Here is a 19,919-nt window from a genome sequence, read left to right on the forward strand (position 1 = left end):
GAGCAGGACGAGACATGCTCAAGGTTTTCGGTGTAGTCCTTCAAAATGATGGAAAGTTCGATGAGCATATTCAGTTGAAGGTCGATAAAGCTTTTCAAACTTGCTGTTGGATAGCACTATAGCACATGTACGTCCAGAGATAGTATCCCTATGCTAACTAATTCTGTACATGTCAATTGTTTAATCACATCTGAAAAACACGTCGCCTTTTTGGGCTCCAATGAGTTCAGCAGGGATTAAAGAAGTTGGGACTGTACAGTGATCAGATAAGGTACGAAAGGTATCTGATACTGTAAGCTTTGACCCAACCCAGGATTTAGGGTCAATCCAAGTGACCGTGAAGGCTTAACGTGCGTTTTGAAAGCACCTTTTAGCCTTCGTGAATTCAGGCTTGAGCAATCAAGTCCTCCTCTCTTCTTTTTCGTACTCCTTCATTGTTCAATTTGCTACCCTCAAATGTTCTCAGGGACTTTGTAGCCTTTGATCCGTTGGTAGGTTTTAAATCAAAGGCTGGGCAGAGACCATTACTTCTAACCGCTGTTGGTTCTGATTTCTTCTGAATATTAAAATACATAATAAGCAAATATTTCCTCTGGAATCTCTTGGACCCACATTAGTAGTAACGGTAAAGAGGTTCCTTAACTGATGGGCCTTACTCGGAACGGTTTTGTTGCAACTGGTATCGACTTGAAAGAGGATTGCCTCTGAAATATTGAACTTTCTTTCATGGAATCTCGACGATAAAAAGCTTTGCTGCTTTTTCATGTTAGAAATCATATCGTGAAACAAGCAGGGAAATTCGCCTCTAATCTAGCAACTCGGTATCTACGTAGGGTGGTGACTAGCTTTGAAAAAAATCCATTTGACCTAAGGTAAACAAGTAGACAAGGCCTGTGTAATGGAGAATGTTTTTCACGCTCAATAGATTCTTGAGAGCTTCCATTTCTTTGTTCATCCATCAGCATATACGCTTGCACGGTAAATTGGCCAACCCAAAACGATCCCATTGATGACCATTGTCTACCCTGGTGGATCATTGACCACAATCCATCAGGACCTCTTCCCGTGCGTCAAGAGTAAAAGGGCACTTTCCGCCAACATGTCCCATTTGCCACTCCCATTAGTCTCCAAGCTATTGGAGGAATCTATCCCAGGAACTCGTGCTTAAAAGAGGCTGTCGGAATTCATGACTCACTCTCATCGAGAATCGGTCTTGTCACCCAAGACCCATTCATACTCACCTCCCTCCTTCTCCCTCTCATTCCCCCTTGTTCCTCCCCTGTTCCACTGAATTCACCGGGACCGACCAGAACTGGCAGCCCAGACCTTTCCCTCCCTTTCCTCTAAATCTCGCAACCTCGATCCTGCGGCGCTCAACGTCTACCCTCTATGGCCTACCCTGGCCCGCCGAACCCTGTATTCGACGACCCAGATGCCGAAATTGTGAGTCTCTGAGACAGGAAAAGAGCCACACCGGCGAGGGCAGCACACGAATACACGAATGCGACGGGAGCCCTTTTATTGCATTACACACTTGATAGTGGGGTCCCTCTGATGCTCCCTTGCTTTTTTCCATGTTGTTGTAGACTTGTGTGATTGTTCTGAGGAGCTATTACGGACTATAGTTGATCAAGTGGAAGTGGAAAAGTTTTCCGCACTTTGTTTCATATGTGTTTGAGTGCGAAGGGGTGGGGGAAATAGGTGAGCAGCCTTCGGTTACCAACACGTTCAGACAGTCAGTTAGGGAACAGTATGTCGAGATATAAATACTTGCCAAGAAAGTCGGTACCGAATATGAGAGCGATGATTGGGAGTGATCAATGAGCTCACTTCAGACTTGCCAAAACAAAGACGACTTGTGCGACTCCAAAACAGCCAAAACAAGGTAGCAAGAGGAACATCCCCTCCCTTCCCCCGAAATCTAGTCCAATTTATCATTATGGCTTCCTCCGGAGAAGGTAAGGATGATGTTTTTATGTCTTTTTGTATAAATATATGGGGTGAAACATGGATGATATTGAACCTTTCCTCAGAACACATTGTGATGACACCCAAGAAAAAGACTGCCAAGTCGACCACTCTCATGATGGAGCGGAAGTTGATCCAGGCCAAAACCGGTGGGAAAGTCCACATTGCCGGCGGTAGCAATGCCGGGATCGTGGTCAACAAGGAAAGTGCCATAGATGGTAGGTTCAACCTTTTGAGAGAAGATTTCTAATGACGACCAACCATAGGATGTATGATACGGATGTTTCAGATTCCAAGATCAATCCGCCTCAATTGTCTTTGGAATTCCGCGTGTTTCTCATCAACGTCCAGACGAAACGATACACACAAGAGAAACGGGTTATAGCTTATTGGTTCAAGGAGACCTATCCGGAGGAGCAGAGGGCCTTTTCCGCCCAAGAGTTCTTCAAAACCTTGGTCAGTCCCACGGATTTTCCGCGAGGTGAGTACGGCCCGGTTTGCCTTTGGAGATGGATGTCAAAAATGGTGACTGATGTGCGATCTTCTGGCAGATTATGTGGGTTTCATCAAGAAGATCATGAAGCTGATGCAGCACGAATATTCCATGTTGGCCAAGATCGAAGTGGAACTCACTCAAGAGAAAGAAATGGATGAATTGCCCAATCGACCAGGTAAGAGAATACTGTCCGGATAGGATATCATTAGGAATCTGCCATGTACGTAGACTGATATCGACCGGGGAAGTCATGTCGAGCTCAATTGGGATCAGTCAATGATTGATGATCTTTGGGCATTTTTCATGGCTCATATAGTGGTGTTTGGAGCAAAACTGGTATCTGTGAATGGATCTGGCCCCGCCCCAACTACGACTTGCTCGCCTTCTGCTTCTTCTTCTGCTTCTTCTTCTGCTCCGCCCAGAGGTTTGTCGTTTGCCACGGAATGCAGAAGCTCGAATACAACTGATCCTAAGAGCCATTTCTAACTCAATCTTACCTTCCCGTGTGGTTTATTATGTCTTAAGATGACATGATGTGGCGTGTGCTAAAAAGTCGAATTTCCAATAACCCTCCTTGCACCTCCTTTTGCTGAATTGACACTTGAGCAATCAAGGAATTGAGATCTCAATGAAGAAGGAAAGCTAGCGAGCTCGTCTTTCTTATAGGTGTATTACCTTAATTCCTTGATTCCATTCCTGCCCTTACGCTATATGCTAATGCGAATGATAAAGTAAAAGCAAGGATCAAGAAAGTCAAGGAAGAGCTACATGTAGATATAGTAAAGTTTATAAGCTCACATCCTACTTCCTCTGTTAAATTGGGAGGGCCGCTAACCAAAGTTTCTAACACATTGCCTGAAATACTAAAAAACAAGTACATTTTTGATAATTAAGCTTGACAAATAGCAAAATTGTATTTTCGTATTAAGCTATTCATATAGTCACAGCCAAGCGTTTCAACAAGGCGCTTGATATAGCCAGGAATCGATTCGTGACGTATTTTGTGGGGATTTTTCAAATCCAAGATTAGTTTATAATCTCATATGGATTGATTGCCAGATCAAAGATCAAGTCAATTCCGCATTTGCTGCTGCTATTTTTCGCGCAACCTCCTATTTCCTTCTTGGACATGGAAACAGTTTTTAGGTACGCCATTTGGTCGTAACAGGTAGTTTTCCGATATCGGAACATGCTTTTAGAATGATGCAATGGGGTTTTCTCAGCCTTAGTCAGGGACCAACCAGTCCAATCACCTGTGATTGACAACCATATTATCCTTCTCAGGCAAGCTCACTATCGGGTCAGAAACCTCGTGGTTGTTGTTTGTGCCATAATTGGTTCCCATTGCAATTGAAGGTTGGGAACAGCCTCAAGGCTTGACAGCCAAACTGAGTGAGACAAATCGATCCTTAAACCGTGTTGTTATGGAGGTGAGAGCAATATCAGGTGCGAGACTCAGGAAAACGTTCTTGAAATTGAATGTTGCCAAGGCCTAAAAGACCGATGTTGAAAAAGTGGGGTTGCTCATATAGCTATGAGTAGTACTGGATTTGGTTTGGAAAGTACAGTACTTTAAGGCACGCGTGCACTTGCTGTGAGAGCGTGGGATAATTTGGTCTCGCATCCTTTGGGCAATGTATAATTTCTGTGTCCATCCATCAAACGACCGACCATCTGACTCGTGTGAGTGCTTGGACGAGTTTAACTGATTAAGAAGTCCTGTGGGCGAACACTGAACATGGGTGCCGAAATAAGCTTTGATCAATCTGAGTCCAGCATTCATTGCCTCTTAATTGGATATATTTCAGTTCTTGACGAGGAACGAGGAAGCGACGTGCCCAAAAAAGAAGTCACGGCCGAGGATATCCTAGAAATCATCGAGGATTCGTACCCAAACTCGTTGACTGTGGATGATATGTCCAGGTAAGTCGATGAATAAGTGCCACCATGAAATGGACAAACCAGGCATAAGACCTGTCAAATATGAAACTAATCAAGTTGGAAAAAGGGAATTTGATTGAAATGAATGAGCGAAGTTTGAAAATGGTGTCCTTTCGACTAGGGCCATTTAACATTTTTTTTTAGAATTGAGTGCCCACATTTTTGTCCTAATCGAGTGTGGAAGGGAGTACTTTCAATAGAGGTGATCGTTCGACTCTGCGATATTGTGTCAATTAAAGACCAATTTTTGCTCTTTGTGAATTCATGAATTTATGAATGGATAAGTTGGTTCGAATATTATTCATGATTTCGGATTGGATGTAAAAAGAACCTCCGGAAATCAAAGAGAGCGACTAAAACTGGGATTAATAAGTCTCCCTACGTACGCATAATATATATCAATCATCATAAGAATTAGAAAAAGTTGTTCAAAAGTTTCCTAAGGTGAGAGAGGTCATTGGTTCGGTCCTTTTACCTGGCCTCTTGCTAAAGGAACCTTTTAACCGCTAACCACACTAACAAAGGGAGAACCAATTTGATCCGGAGATTTACAAAAAATTGGATGATGTGATGGCCAGACCTGAAATTTTTTTCACGTTATATTAATTTTTCATTTCAAATGCAAAAAAACAACCGCAATTTCAAAATAAAATTAGATTTTTCAAAAAGAAAATTACCTCTTCCACTGAAGTTTGATACTCCAAAATATTATACCTCGTCATCCGACTATCAAAGTTAAAAATCAGTTCAACGACACCCATTGCTGTACGTGATTATGCCATTCTTTTTTATCTTAGTAATAGTCGATTTGTGCGAAGAAAAACGTATCAGATTGATTGCGGCGCAAATACTTTTATTTTTTGATCTGACGGTCCACTCCTGTGGTGGTTCTTGGGTATATATAGGTTAGCAATTAATCAAAGTGCACAGCCAGAAATATTTGCAAATGCAGCACCTCATTTTTATTCATATCTCAACAAAGGGTGAATCCTAGTTATTTGCCCGAAAAGAGCGACGACCGATTAGATATTTTTAGAAATATTTTGTAGATTGATTGTCAGGGACTAATGGAGACTTTTTTATTTTCAAGTATAAAGCTGAAGTATACAATGAATATGCGCTTTCATTGTGCATTCGAAGCAGTTTCCAAAAGCCGTCATTTCGCTTTGACTCAGTACGTTTTAAAATGACAAAAGGATTGTAAAGATTCGCTTTTTTGTTGTTTGCGTCGTTTTTAGATGCTTCTGTTTCTCCGCAAATCCTGATATCTTTCACTTTTTATTTGGTTTCACCAACGATGTGTGTGTGTGTGTGTGTGTGACTTATCCTATTGGAACATGTCATATCTCGTGGGTTTGAGGTCAATGATCAATTTCTTCATGAAGCAAAGAAGCAGAATTTGCTTGTGGTTTCAGACCACTTTTGTTTGTGCCAGGTTTACGTAATATGACATAACAACATCGTGGATGCTATTGAGCTCTGACCTCGGATTCTCATGAAATTGAATAACCATTGGTCTTAATTGTGGGGAAATTTGTTGCGTAGTCTACAATTACAATTTCATCCCCGATTTATTGATTGTTGGACATTGAGATAATTGCTATCACTCAAGCGGGACATTGAAAGTGAGTGTGGAGTAAAATCAACGGGATGGAAACTAAAAAACATCTCTAAAGCAACATTACAAAACATGAGTTTCAAAATAGATTGTCTAATTATTGCACTCTATTGTGCAATATGTTTATAATTACAACCAATAATCCAGCGAATGTTATGTCATTATGGAGGCCAGATTGTCAGCAATGGAGAGAATGTATACATGTAACTAGTCACTTTCATACTCCCACATCGAATGATTAGATAGTATCCGGATTCTTGCAATTAAATAACATAATCATGCCATCCCACCCAACGTATAGCGTTATTGTGTTAATATACCTGTATACTGCATATAGGCGTTGCATTTGTTCAAACGCTAACCAAGGTCAACTTCAATGTCAAACTTTGATATCATCTTCGTTATAACAAAAAATGGAACATACTCGCTTCTTTTGGCCCAAGTATGTTTTATTCGTCGTGATGTCAAATTTCAACATTATTCGCCCTTAGAAGTTCGGAAAGATATTTTTTGTTTTTGCGAGTGTCATTTTTTTAGATTTTGATTTCATTTTAGCATCTGCACATTTCTGGGTCCACTTTCGATGTTTTCAAACACATTTCTAATTTTTTTCAACCATTAGTCTTGTCTGTCTGTCATCATTCATTTCTTATTTTTTTAGGGGGGCGGACAAAATCAGTTCATTTCATTTTGCTAAAGATCATGTGTCTAGAAACAATGAATTGTATTAACGTGCAAAACACTGTCTTGCGTCGTGTATGGAGGGGGTGGAAAACGAACTTCAAGTCCAGCTTAATAGCATTTGGGTCAGTCAAAGTCAATGTCTGAACCAGCCATTCTTCAGAGGTTGTTGCTTGTCTGATCTCCGAAGGTGGCAAATAAGTTCGTAATAGGATCAAAACAGGACAACGTCTGACCCATCTCCATCGTCAGGGACTCATTTCTATACTTTACATTAAAACATTGTTGACCCCCAAACACCACATGACCTTCAGCACATCAATGTGTCTGGAAACTGGTGGCCTTTTCTAGCAATTGAATTGAATATTAAAGTTGAGAATAGGCACGCACGCGTCCTTAAATAGAGTCGTCCCTGGATCGATGGTTAATGAGCCTACACCAATTGGAAAGGTCACAGTTTATCGTACCCTCAAGAGAAGGAATCAATCGACGCAGATTGTCCAAACGTTTTCTCGATGGCAATGCATGCACTTAACCGATTAGAGGGCTCAAACAGACGTCAGATAGTTCTGTTGGATTGGCAACGACATTTATGAGCCCTTGGTTGCTCACATTACGTGGTGGCCATCTTTGCACACAGAAGGTCAACAATGTAATCGAAATGGTTGTATTGTTTGAAACTTACCATCGGAGAAAGGATTATTTACCATTGTACAAACGGTTGAAATGTGTTTTAAAGAATCGGAAATTATTTTTCATGGGTGATTTTACGTAATGTTAAAAGTTACACAATTCCCAACCAAATCTATGTTCAGTATGTTCACTTGTGACGAGGGGACAAAAGAAATCAATTACTAAATTTGAGTGTCTTTCAAAAGCTTCAATTAAACAAAGCAATTACTCAAATACATATTTCTTGCCATTACGTCGAGCATGCCAAAGTTGCAATTTGGGACCTGATTTATTCCCATTTCAGTCATGCACTTGTCAATACCAGGTTTCAATAAATAGAGACGGGAAAAGAATACACTTTCCATCCCTAAAGATGGCTTTTTCTATTCAATAATAAATCCAGATTCCCTTGTGGACACAAAATGTCATAATCCAGCACAATTTGAGCACTCGCTCATAAATCTGGCCAAAAACCCGTATGATGCTACAAACGCACTCACCATGTCGACCAAATAATGCTCAAAAGCAGTGACCAAAGACCAAATCAATTTCAGTGGAAGCAAATGAGAGTAGTTGCCAAGAGGAACGATGGATTCAACAACGAAGGGAACAATTGGAAATTGAACCCTCGCATGAGCAAAAACTGGCTAAAATTTGTCGGTCGATTCGTGGAAAAAAACATGCTCCCAGAATTTGCCACCCGTATCATCTCTGGCTTGGAAGTTCTAGCTCTACTTGTGCAAAAGATATCCCTCAAACTTTTGGCCACCATTAATTCTGAGTACTAAGACGACTCCGAGCTTCGAGAAAATATGCTGTAGAAAAACTTGGGATCAAAGAAATAGCGATGCTCAAAGGTACCCACGTCAAGTTCGGGAGCAAGAGGTCTCATTTTCTCTTTATCTTTGACGTCGTCATATTACTAAAACGATTAAATAAACAAGTTCATTTTTTATGCTCTTTTTACTTCGATCATCGTCCAATGAACTTTGTCTTGACTAATCCATTTAGCGATCATATGGTATGTACTCGTACGTACGTACATTAGTCCGTTCCTCTTGTCTTAAGGATGCTTGGGCCAAAGGGAGTTCCAAGATCCATATAATTAAGTCGAGTCAACTACGTCGTAACAACCTCCCAAGGAGTTTAACTCTTAAGGGAGCTCCATCCAGTTGAGTTCCAAGGAACTAGGTGGATTTCTCGAGTTCCACACAAACCTAACGGTTCCTGCTTCTTTTTAGGCGTTTTGTGGTGGAAAAAGAGTTGGTGAAACGAATGGTCATGGAGCTTGTTTCGAAGCAACTTGTCAAAGCCGTGGGAGTCGGGGGTCCAAGTGTAGAAGGTAAGTGTCCTTTTCGTCCTTTTCGGCCTTTTTTACGTCAGAATTACGAGGTCGAAGACGATCAAAAGATTGAGGGTCATGTGCTGAAGGTCGAGGCAATGTAACACGAAAATGATCTTGTACACATCTTTTTTGACGGCGTATCTGATTGTGATACATCCCGTAAGTCTGATGAAGTGAACTCTAGAGAGGGTTCCTTGACTTCCCTCCCAAACAGATGAGCCTCCGTTGGTGCCAAGCACTAAAAGTCTTGCTACGTTAATTCCTATCTTTCGTGGTCTTGATTAAGATTAATGCGAGGAATAAGTCACTTTTTCTAGCACCTCCAAAGAGCTGAGCGCGAAAGTCTCTTTTCCCATAAGTGGATCAAGGGAACAACTGGACCAGACAAAGCTGAGCTCGTAGTAACACGGAGTTCGCTTAAAGAGACCACAAACAAAACAAAACGTGACACTCAGTCTGACAAGTAGCTACATTACTTACAACATCCTTGAACCTTCGACGGGTCTTATGCATGTACGTACTCGTACGTATAAGCATAAATGGAACCACGCACGTTCTTGGCATTGCAAAAGGACAAGTGAGATCCAAGGGGAAACCCAAATGAAAAGCCTACATTCTAGACAATCATCGGAAGATTTGAGATGCCAACATCAACCGAGAAAGGAAGCACTCGAATAAGCAAATACTCTTTGTGGTCTGTGGGATTAAAGAAACAGCGATTTTTTTTTCGTTCTGTCCATGCATTTCACAATTGAATGTTTTACAGCAAACGATGCCTGAATAATCTTACGCTCAGGAACAATTCGAACTCATTATGTGACCAAATGTTTTATCAAACATGACGCGACTTGCTGGGAACTCATTCCCAAGCATTGGTTTAAAAACTCGCAAAAGAGAAAAAAAACAACGGTATGATTGTGCCTCATCAAAGTTCCAATTGATGATGAATCATGCCTTTTTGGGTCGGTTTTAAACAACGCAAGTCAACTGATTCTTTATTCTTTTTAATACGCCCCAAGCATCATTTGACCTTCCATCTTCAAATATGCCAAATTCTTCAAATACACTCCTTTGGTTTACCAACTATAGACAAGATGGATGTTGTGAATAAACGAGTTCTTTGCATTCATGGCATTTTTGTTTTTAGCGGCATATGCTCATTGTCGTTGTTTTTTAAACGTTAGTAGGAACGGGGAACTTACTGCCAATAAGAGCTTTTATTGCGAGAGGCGCAGACAGTTCAATTGTGAAAACGCGAATGTGCAGAACATTAAATGAGGCTATTGATGACAATGCAAAATGGAGTCCCATAATTCATGATAAACTACGTGCAGCGATTTCATATCATCTGTCCTTACTATTAGACATGATGAATTTGGATCGGTTTAGAGATGAGTAGACTTAGGAAACGAAGTTAAATAACTAAACCTAGGTCTTTACCCTTTTCGGTCAAGTTTTGGATAAATTACCTAAAACGTCGTTTTTGAGGAATTTTTTTTGTCCCTTTTTTGGCATTTTTGTTGCTCATTTGTTAAAATGGCAGGGTCGACATGCATTTGGTTGCTGTTGCAGTGGTTTTAGACTTGAAAAACTGAAAATAAACTTGAATGTGGTTCTATATAATCACATAATTCCCATGAATATGAGCTTTGATGAGATTAAAAAATGGTCACTTCACACCAAACCCACGACTGACATATTTGACAAAAAATCTCACGACACCTAACTTCTTGTTTATTTTACACAAACATGCATTTCTCCTATTGCTTTGATTTTCTTCAATAAATAAGAAAATATAGTATCACCTCTTGAGCATGTTTTTCTCAAATTTAATGGTTTTTTTCCATCTTTTTAAGCAAACTTTGCTGTTTCTTTTTACCTTTTTATGATTGATTTTTGTTACCTTTTTTGTCAATTTCTTTCATTCTTTAGTTACCCATTTTTGCTACTTTTTTTCAAGCTTTTTTCAGATGTCTAGAGATGAGCCATGACTCATCGTTAAGACTGAATAATAGTCTAATTGGCTTGAGAGGCTTTGGATACAGATCCCTTGTCCGATCGAGGAAAGACAAGAAATATATTCGAAAATACAGCAAGAAAAAAGATGTTAGCATTTCTATCAGGACATCAGATTGTCCGAGTACATATGTGATAGTATATCAAAAGAATGTTTTTAACTCTACCTATTTTGTACTCAAGATTCTAAGAACATACATTGACCGTGTTGCCAAAATCTGTCTCTGCTCAGATTTAAAGCAATGGTAAACATCTAGTTATTTGTAAGTGAGATGCTCAAAGTGGAACCCTCAAGACCCCTAAAGTGTGCAGATTTGCGCATTAAGAGCACAATCCTCGTCAAAGAGGTCAAGGTCCTGAAAACAAGGTTGAAAACAAAAATTTTGAGATGGAGAAAGTGCTCAAGAATGACACTCACTCAGTCCCGATGTTTGTTGACTTGAGTCTCACTTTGACCAAGGCTAAGGAGTGCGTACCGTACATGATACAAATCTGAGATGAACAGGGTGTCCCAAAACGTTTGACAGTCTTTAGCTATTCCATCATCATTATCATCATTCTAATAATAAGGACTTTCATATTCAATTCTTTCTAATGAAATACATATTTCTCTTACCTGAGTCATCTCCATGACGAAGGACACGCAAGAAGACATTGTGAGATTTTTTTTTTTGATAGTAGCATGAATGCTGCAAGTGAAAATATCCGACCAATGGGACTGTCGAGAACGGCAGTACGGATTAACAGAAATCAGATTATAATGAAAGTTTTTTGGCAACCGGTGGGCAGGGCGTGGTGGAGGTTGCCACAACCACGTCCATTCAGGACGGAATTTTCACGAATAAGAACGAGTTTCCTGTTTGTCGGAAGTACCAAGAAAATCGGTCGTCCTTGCCCTGCCTGTTCGGCCTCTTGCCAGTCGGCTGACTAGACAAACGAGACAATTCGAGTTGCGCGACTATTGCATAACGTCATTCCGATGACTTATTCAGAGATAATATGTTATTTTGTCTCTCAATCATCTACTATCATATGCCCCCTTGAGATCAAATAAGAGCACTGGTCGCGTTTGACATTCAAGAATGAAAAAGATGTTTCTCATTTTCTCCAATCTATGTCTTCTTGAACTTTCTTTTTAAGCTCTGAAGTAGAAATGAAAGACCTTGCATTGTTGATTTTAGCTCCAAGGATGGATAATTTTAATTAGATATAAATCTGCAACGGACCTTTATCATTCTTCTTCAGTTTTGAAAAAAATATTCAACATGATGGTTGTGAGATTCTGGAAGCTTGACCTGCAGTATCAGCTTCTATCAGCACAGACTCCGATTCGTTTGGACCAATGTTTTGGTGTCAGTATTTGACATTCATTGTTCTTCTTGAAAGAACTGAATGCCCATCTTTTATAGTACGCAAACCATTATACAGAATGTTTTCACTCATTTTGAAAGGGGGATTACAACATACGAACAGTCCCATAGGTCTCAGTGCTACCCAAACCAGCATTTTTGCGTGTTCGTTATCACAAAGAGCAGGGGAGAAATATTCAAACAAATTTTAGCCCAAACTCATGATTTTGAACAATACCAAAAATTTGGATATTGAACCAACAACACAATTCAGATTTGTTGTGACGTCATTTTACGCTATTTTGGAGAGTATATCAACCCAAAAAAATCATTTAAGTACATGAATCGTTGATTTGAAATTTTGGTTACACAATGCGGTCATGCAGAAAAATCAATTTTTGGTTGATTTTTTCTTCACTCTAACTTTGGTTTCACTATCTTTGCTCTTTCTGACAATTCTGAAACTGACAAATCATGGGTTCTCTTTTAGGAACCATTGAAATTGGGAAATGTCCTGAATTCTTCTTCTATATGTCCATATAGTACAGTAATTACAGAAATATGAAAAGTAACGGAACTATTGGTTCCGTCTCACAAGACAAAATTTAAAAGAAATATTTGTTTGCTTATTTTGAACATGCTTATGACGATGGAAATTACATGTCATAAATGAATGAAATCAATGAAATAAATAATTTCGTTCACGTCTCAGTTTTACGGATAAGTGTGCATGAAAATATGTTTAGTAAGTTAGCTGCCCACGTCATGTAAAAATACTTTTAGAAGATTCTAGCCTACTAGTAAATAGGAGGTATGATTTTAAGACACTTTAGGACTGGTAATGCCTTTTGGAACACCCTGCATTGTAGAATATAATATTGAACATCTATTTCGAGTCCACCTCTTTTCCGGCAGACTGGTCTACATCAAAGTAAAGAGTATCAATATTGCCCTAGTCAATGTTGAAAAGGAATTTCCAAAGCCATCTTATTCGTTTCTTTACGCACGGCAATCGCTTGAAAAGGTTCTCGCCCTACAAATTTACAAAATTGGCTTTGGATTAGGTCTCTGCTTTGTATTCAACCTCGTCTGATATTCCGATTCGAACTGAAGCCACTCTTATATGAATAAAAAAAATCGATTTGATATTCCATGATGACAATGATTACTCTTAGTTTGTTTTGTTTGGGATCATTCATTCAAAAACCCAATTTTGAAAATCTACATATTTCCACATCATCAGGTAACATATCCAATCATTTCCCTTTAATAGTAATGAACACGCTGTAAAAGCCTTTTTACGGTTGATTAATCTCTGATTTCACTTGCTGCGTTACCATGGAATGTAAAAGGACGCTAGCATCTTTAGTCCGAGTCCCAATTCTTAAAAGAGTAATCACAGTCAAACAACCCTTCAAAGTTGCGTTTTGGATTGGTTTAGCGAAACCAAAAATATTAATGCCTTTTTTAGGGGTGGATTCCAGTGTTGGGGCTTATCGACGTGTTCATCAAGACGAGGATCAAGTAACGGTGGTGAAACAAATGCCCCGAATCGTGGAAAAGTCTCTACAGCCCACCATTGCCATCATTACATCTCAATACCACGAGAAAATGGCGGTGGACGCGGTTCTCACCAATAAGCAAACTTTCGTGCGATACGCCACCGTAGGTAAGTTGAATTACAGAAGAATGGAGACACTTTTCCAATATTTGATGGGAAAGAGGACTGACCTTGTTCATCAGATTGTCCTAACCAAACCACGAGCACTTTTTGATTGAGTTCACCAATATCACTAGTTTCAGTAGTAGTACACGTATTAGCCTGTAGAAGCAGCCGTCATTTTCCTTGTTTCACTGGCGAATATTTTTCTTCCACATCGATGGACTAATTCCTTGAGACATCTTGTTCCTCAGAGCTAGCAACTCATAGAGTTATGAAATCTTGAACAGGAAAGGGTTAAAAATATGTATTTATTTATTTTTTTACTTTTTTTCGCGATTTCGCCTGTAGAACTCATAAAACTGTTCGATTTCCAATTCAAATACATTAATAACATTTCACTTTCCATCCGACGTTTTTCTAATCTTACACTACTCGTATACGTCATTTAAATTTATTTGAGATCAAAAGTTAATAGCTCCTAGATTGTAAACATAGTAAAGTAAAATAATGAACTCGCCTCTTTGATCATAAAATGCTCCCAGAAGGTGTGATTGACTTGAACAAACCAAATCGATTTTTTACAACACGTAAAATGCTACTTATGGTGGAGTTATTGATTAACCGAATAAAGTTAGCCCAACCGCGCATGCGATATTCATCATCATTTGCAAATTTTTGGTTCATTGAATAAATCAAAGGCACTCTTGATTTTATCCCTCCATTGGTTGTCTCTGGTTTCTAGTCGTACTGCAAAAGAGAGCCAACTGGGCTCGGAAAAGTTTGCCCAAAAATCTGAGCAAAAGAGGAAAAAGTTGTCTTGAAATAGGAATAGCGGAAAATGTTCGTCCTAATCCCCCATTAATGTCTGTGTGTGCTCTTTTGCTTTTTGATGTTTTGAGTTTCGTTTTATTTCAGGTTTTTGCGTTTTCTTCTCATTTAGTTGTCCTTTTTGTGTTTTCTCGCGTGTTGTGTGTGCGTATTCATTTCGATTTGAACACAAAGGACCGCCAAATCAAAGGCCAAACAAAATCCCACGAGGGAAACCCCCAACAGGCTCTGAAGACAAGTTCAGGGGGGAAAGAGATCAAATATTTTTCCGCAGATCCGTGTTTTTTAGCTCCTTTTGACTTGCTCTTTCCCTCTTGAACTTTTATTTTTCAGAACGGTATGTCACGAATCTCATTATCATAATCTTCTTACATCTCTCTCCTCCTTTCTCTGGCGGGTTAAGCGAATTTCCGCAAGATGTTTGTTTGGACATTCGGGTTTTGAGGGATCTTGTTCCAACTTATTTCCTCTCTTGGTCCTCGTTTTCATGTTTAAATTACGTTTTGTACCATTCATTGCGTTGTGGGAAAGCCTACTTTCGTTCGATAACTCTCTTCACGCGACCTTTTGGACATGCTGATGCATATCTGACATCGATCCAAGATCATCGCCATCGAGATTTTAAGATGGACTTTCCATTTACTCGGGAACTAAAAGAGACCAAGGAAAAGTAGGCTTGAGCGAGCTTGATTCATGATTCTGGATCAAGAAATGAATAGACGATCTGAGAGAGAGCTTGTCATTGGTTTTTATCTCGTTTTAAAGGTCCATATGGAATTCCACGAATCGTTTGGAATTTGTTAGAGACCCAAGGAAATTTGGAGATGAGTGGGCACAAATGATTGAATGGGTCTTTAGGGCTGATGGTTGGAAAACTGGACGAAGAACCCTCCATCTTTGTTTGATTATGAGGGAACTTATTTTTGTACTGTCTTCTCGCACAATTTCGAGTGTGTTACTGTAAGTACAAATGTTTTAGTAGTATCCATTTTTTACGGATTCACTTAGAGATGTAGAACTTATAACATTTGTAAGTATGCTTGTTCTGCCACAACCAGATGAGGCTTCGACAAAAGGTATAAAATCACTAGTTCCCACTAACTCTGTAAAACCAACGAGATTCATGTCAATAACTCTGTTCAATTGAGGCAAGTACTCGTTGAAATACAAGGTAAACGGGAACAACATAAAGAGGTATTTACTCAATTGTGGGTTCTAACTTTATATCCCAAAAGGGTAATGCTCAACGATAGCATTTTTGATGTCTTAGTTTTTAACTATGAGCAAGCCAAAAAGTATAACTTTGTGCACCTTATACCTCTCCTTTCGTTCGTTCTTGCCCTCTCTTTGTTTTGTTATTCTTAAAAGCATTTATATTGGTACACATTCATGTAGCATCACTATCCTTTGGGTATCTAAAGCTTGCAAAATAAATATTGGCTCACGTCACCCAAGTATCGTGATTTAGCTGAGTATCAGTCTTTCCTTAATTCATTGACCCCTTCATCATTTTCTCCAGCTTGAAGTAATGAACGCACATAAACGATTCTGCCCTCTCGTCCTTCTTAGGCCTCCTAGGCCTCCTAGGCCTAGCTCATGATATCGAGAGGGTCTTAGTGTTTCTCATGAATGAACGTCAGGAATGTGTGTTCATACAAAGTCGTGGGCGCCGAGCGAACCTGGGTGGCTCTCCTCCAAATCAAGGAGCCTTTAATGCGATTCCCTCGAGGTTAATTAATCACGACTTGTGGGAAAATGGGATCGAATTGATCCATTTGACCATTCAGAACAGAGTAATGTGCGTCAGACACACGAGTTGGATTCTTTATCTCACGAAACAGCAAAAGACATCTGAGTGTATCCGTGCTTGAGCTTCATTGTTGGTACGACGTGATGAAGTAAAAACAGAGTCCTGCCCGTGTTACTGTACTACGTATACTGTACGATATGATGAGGAAAAATTAGGATTCATTTAATCTTGGCACGCTTCCCCGTAAATCAAGTGGGTCAGACACGTAGGGTTCTCTTGTCAAGACATATTTGTGGGCTGACACCCAGTGACATTCATCTTGGTGTAATACACATTTCGCCCATCTCATCTAAGTACAGTGTCTCCGTTCATTTTCGAGCTAGCGCAGAACTTTGGAATGACGCTGGAGGAGCTTGCTCTTGCATCTTTGAAGTTGATCTTCACGTGTCTTGTTTGACTCACATTCCAGGCATTTCTGTTTCATTTCCTTCCCAGTGGAAGTACATACGTTGTTCTTTGTTCAAACAAAAGTCGACAAGCCCGATCAAAACGAATGGAACACGCATCAAATGCGTTCCGTTCAAACAAACGAACAATTTTCATCATTCCATTGTTGAGGTTGTTCCACCGCTCGCATGTTCTCAATCTCGGCGTTGAAGATCCTTCAATTCATTCTGTGTCACTCCAAACAAACAAAATATCATTCGAGGGTTCTTGGGTCTTCAAAGTTCTAACACATCTCTTAAGATATTTTGAACAGCTATGAATCCTCGATAGCTTTTGCCACAGGCTATCGTTTACACCAAGCCCTGTTCCCAGTGGCTGAAGAGAATGTTCCCTAAATTTCAGGAGAAGCCAATGTGTACACGCTGGGTGATTTGGGGTCACATCGCGTGGTGACCACCAAGTTACCTCTCATCGGGAATGGCAAAGACGCCCTCATTGCCACGGGCAGCACCACCACACGTCTCTTGGGCACTTTTCAACGCGTGGAGCACGTGTTCTTGGTGGGAGTGGGAGGAGCGGTTCCGCATTACACTGATTTCGACAAGCATGTGAGGAAAGGCGATGTCGTGATTGCTACTCCAGTCTCCTCTCAAGACAGGTTGGTTCGCTGGTTGGGTGGTTGGGTGGTTGGCTGGTGTTCCTTGGTTCGTGTTAAGTGGAATATTGTTTTGGTGGGGAGTGAGTACTGCGGCTCGAATCATTCAATCATTATTGCACTTTCGAATATCCCTTGTGAGTGCATTTCGGGGAAATTTGTACCTAGATACAATTTGTTTGGAGAACTATTGGGGCTCCTTTTTTCTTCATGTGGGACATCTGAAGCAGCTTCGCTACAACTGGGTGGATAGAGGCTTATTAAGAGGATGCATTTTCTCTGAGGTCCTTTTTACCTCGTAACGAAGGACCAAAAGTTGTGTCATTCCTTTCGCCAAGTAGTATAGCGGACAGTAGATAATCCGTTTTTGTTTGGGTTCGAAAGAATTTCTGGTCCATGTAGTGGCGCGAAAATATGGGAACGTGGGAACGAATGAGACGAATAAGCACTCCATCTCATCCGACACCTCAATTTGTGCATTTCCTTAGAAGAAGTCCTTTCAATTGGTTCCTATCTCCCAGTTGTGCTTTTTGTGCCTACTTGTGAAGGAAGACTTCATAGTAAAAGCTGAGGGGCTCTTAAGAATTCCTTTTTGTCTCGTCCGAAGCCGTTTTGATTCGATTTATTCTTTCATCTCCCTCAGATCCATCTACAAACACTCTGATGTGATCTTTTGCAAGAATGGTGATATCAAATTCGAAACCAAATCCTGGTGTCCCCCGGATCTTGGCATTCAAGATCTGGCACAAGGTCTCGCCAAAAAGGTAAGACAAATCCAGACACGAGAGTTATTTTGCCCAGTCAACCGGACGCAACTTTTCACTTTGGGTGAGGATAAGATATGGAGAACTTCAATGTCACGATTTGAAATGAATGAACTGCATATCCCTTGTTGTGGAACCTCTGCTTTGGCGCCACTTTCTTAAAAACGTGGGTGCCTTTTATTGGTGTAAGAGTCCCACTTTCTGTCCTCGACTTTGGGGACGGGTGTCGTTTGTGAAGGTAAAAATGGAGAAAATGGCGTCAGATTCAGACCTGAGGATTACCGAACTTGATCCCCTATGGAGCTCCTTGACCCTCGTGGCCATGAAAGAAATAAAAAGAAAACTCAATTCTCCACACCCGCATAGATTTCTTTGGGTCCATTCTAGTTTGAAGCTAATCCTTCGGAGGCTCCTTGGCTGGGTTACTACCGATCCGCTCAACAGCATCTTGAGTCTGAAATGGGCGGTGATTGGACTCGCCCCTCGGCGGAAACGGACAAGTTGTACATGTCGGTGGGAGGAGGAGACGTGATTGAAGTCGGACATCCACCTCCCAAGGGACAAGTGGAAGATCCCAGGTACGTACGAAGAGCACTCTATTAGTGATAAGCTGCAGTTCCGACGCTCTAAGCTAGATGAACACCCATTGGTTTGGAACGTGTCAAGAAAGTGAAAACGAGCCAGAAATATGGTTCTTGTAGGCTATGTACGTAGTTCCCGATATTGGTTTCTAGTAGAGAGCCATTTCAGTTTCCGATTCCCAGAAGGGGAACAATGCCCCTGCTCTGACACACTCATATCATACATACATATATACCCACGGGTCTTTGGTGGGCGTTAGTTGAGCTGGGGGCTCTGAATTTTGCCATTTTTTGGTACCCACGAAATGGTTGCGTGTACTTGAAGTAAAGTAGTGTGTGAATTTCTATTTCTCCACAGTGCTCTTCTAGACAACCAAAGAAGATTTTGATAACATTTAAAATAGTTTCCTTTTCTTATGTTACGAGGAAATTCCACTAGAACTAGGCCCAATAATCCCTTACTGCCCCAGTCACTTGAAGGCAAACTTTTGTATGGTTCTTTTACTCCTACAGAGTCTATGGTGAACCTTTGCTGCATTTCGGGTCTGTCGCCTCGGGAAAGAAAATCTCGTTGGATGATCAATTGCGACAGGAATTCGCAGCCCGTTTCGGAACCCTGTGTTTCGACACCGAATTGGATGCCGTGGTGGAATCCATTTACGGCAACAGAAAAGATCAGTATGTCCTCATTCGAGGCATCACAGACTACAAGGATGGCACTCGAGAGCGAGAATGGCAAAACTACTCTTCCCTCATGGCCGCAGCTGTTCTCCGAGCAATAGTGGAACAAATGGACGGTCCTCCATCATAAATCGCTCCCTTTGAATTTCCATATCTCCCTCTTGTTCATCGAGGATCTCATGGCACATTGGAAGCTCGATCACCAACGCTTTGAAGGGCATTTTCCTTGATCCGCGAGATATTGTTATTGGTGTTGTATTGTGCCAACCTGAGTTCGAGACCCATATATTTTTTTCCGCTTTCCTCGTGTTTGTCATTGGATCTAAGATTACGGAAATACAGAACTCTACATTATTATTCATTATTTGTCGAGCATTTTTGATCTAATAAGGTCTTGCTGGCGTGTCGCAAGGAGGATCATTTTTTGATCAATGAGTTGGATGACTCACGTTTATCTCACAACT

The 19,919-nt window shown here is 40.5% G+C and overlaps 1 protein-coding gene across 1 annotated transcript; it reads left to right on the plus strand.

Moving 5' to 3' along the window:
• The first annotated feature begins 1,449 nt into the window (after positions 1 to 1,449).
• On the plus strand, positions 1,450 to 19,819 carry LOC131883437 (uncharacterized). Its single transcript, XM_059230915.1, has 12 exons — positions 1,450 to 1,958; positions 2,034 to 2,186; positions 2,258 to 2,449; positions 2,520 to 2,639; positions 2,781 to 2,888; positions 4,273 to 4,387; positions 8,618 to 8,718; positions 13,558 to 13,755; positions 17,177 to 17,432; positions 18,073 to 18,193; positions 18,581 to 18,771; positions 19,288 to 19,819. The coding sequence occupies exons 1-12, from the start codon at positions 1,940 to 1,942 to the stop codon at positions 19,583 to 19,585; spliced, it is 1,872 nt and encodes a 623-aa protein (XP_059086898.1). The 5' UTR covers positions 1,450 to 1,939; the 3' UTR covers positions 19,586 to 19,819.
• The last annotated feature ends 100 nt before the right edge of the window (positions 19,820 to 19,919 follow it).

The sequence above is a fragment of the Tigriopus californicus genome, chromosome 1 (assembly GCF_007210705.1).
Source record: "Tigriopus californicus strain San Diego chromosome 1, Tcal_SD_v2.1, whole genome shotgun sequence".
Lineage (NCBI taxonomy): Eukaryota > Metazoa > Arthropoda > Copepoda > Harpacticoida > Harpacticidae > Tigriopus > Tigriopus californicus.

Coding starts and splice junctions, on each gene's coding strand:
- LOC131883437 (XM_059230915.1), top strand. Junction 2,889..4,272: donor TTCTTCTGCTCCGCCCAGAG/GTTTGTCGTTTG, acceptor GATATATTTCAG/TTCTTGACGAGGAACGAGGA. Junction 13,756..17,176: donor CGTGCGATACGCCACCGTAG/GTAAGTTGAATT, acceptor CCTAAATTTCAG/GAGAAGCCAATGTGTACACG.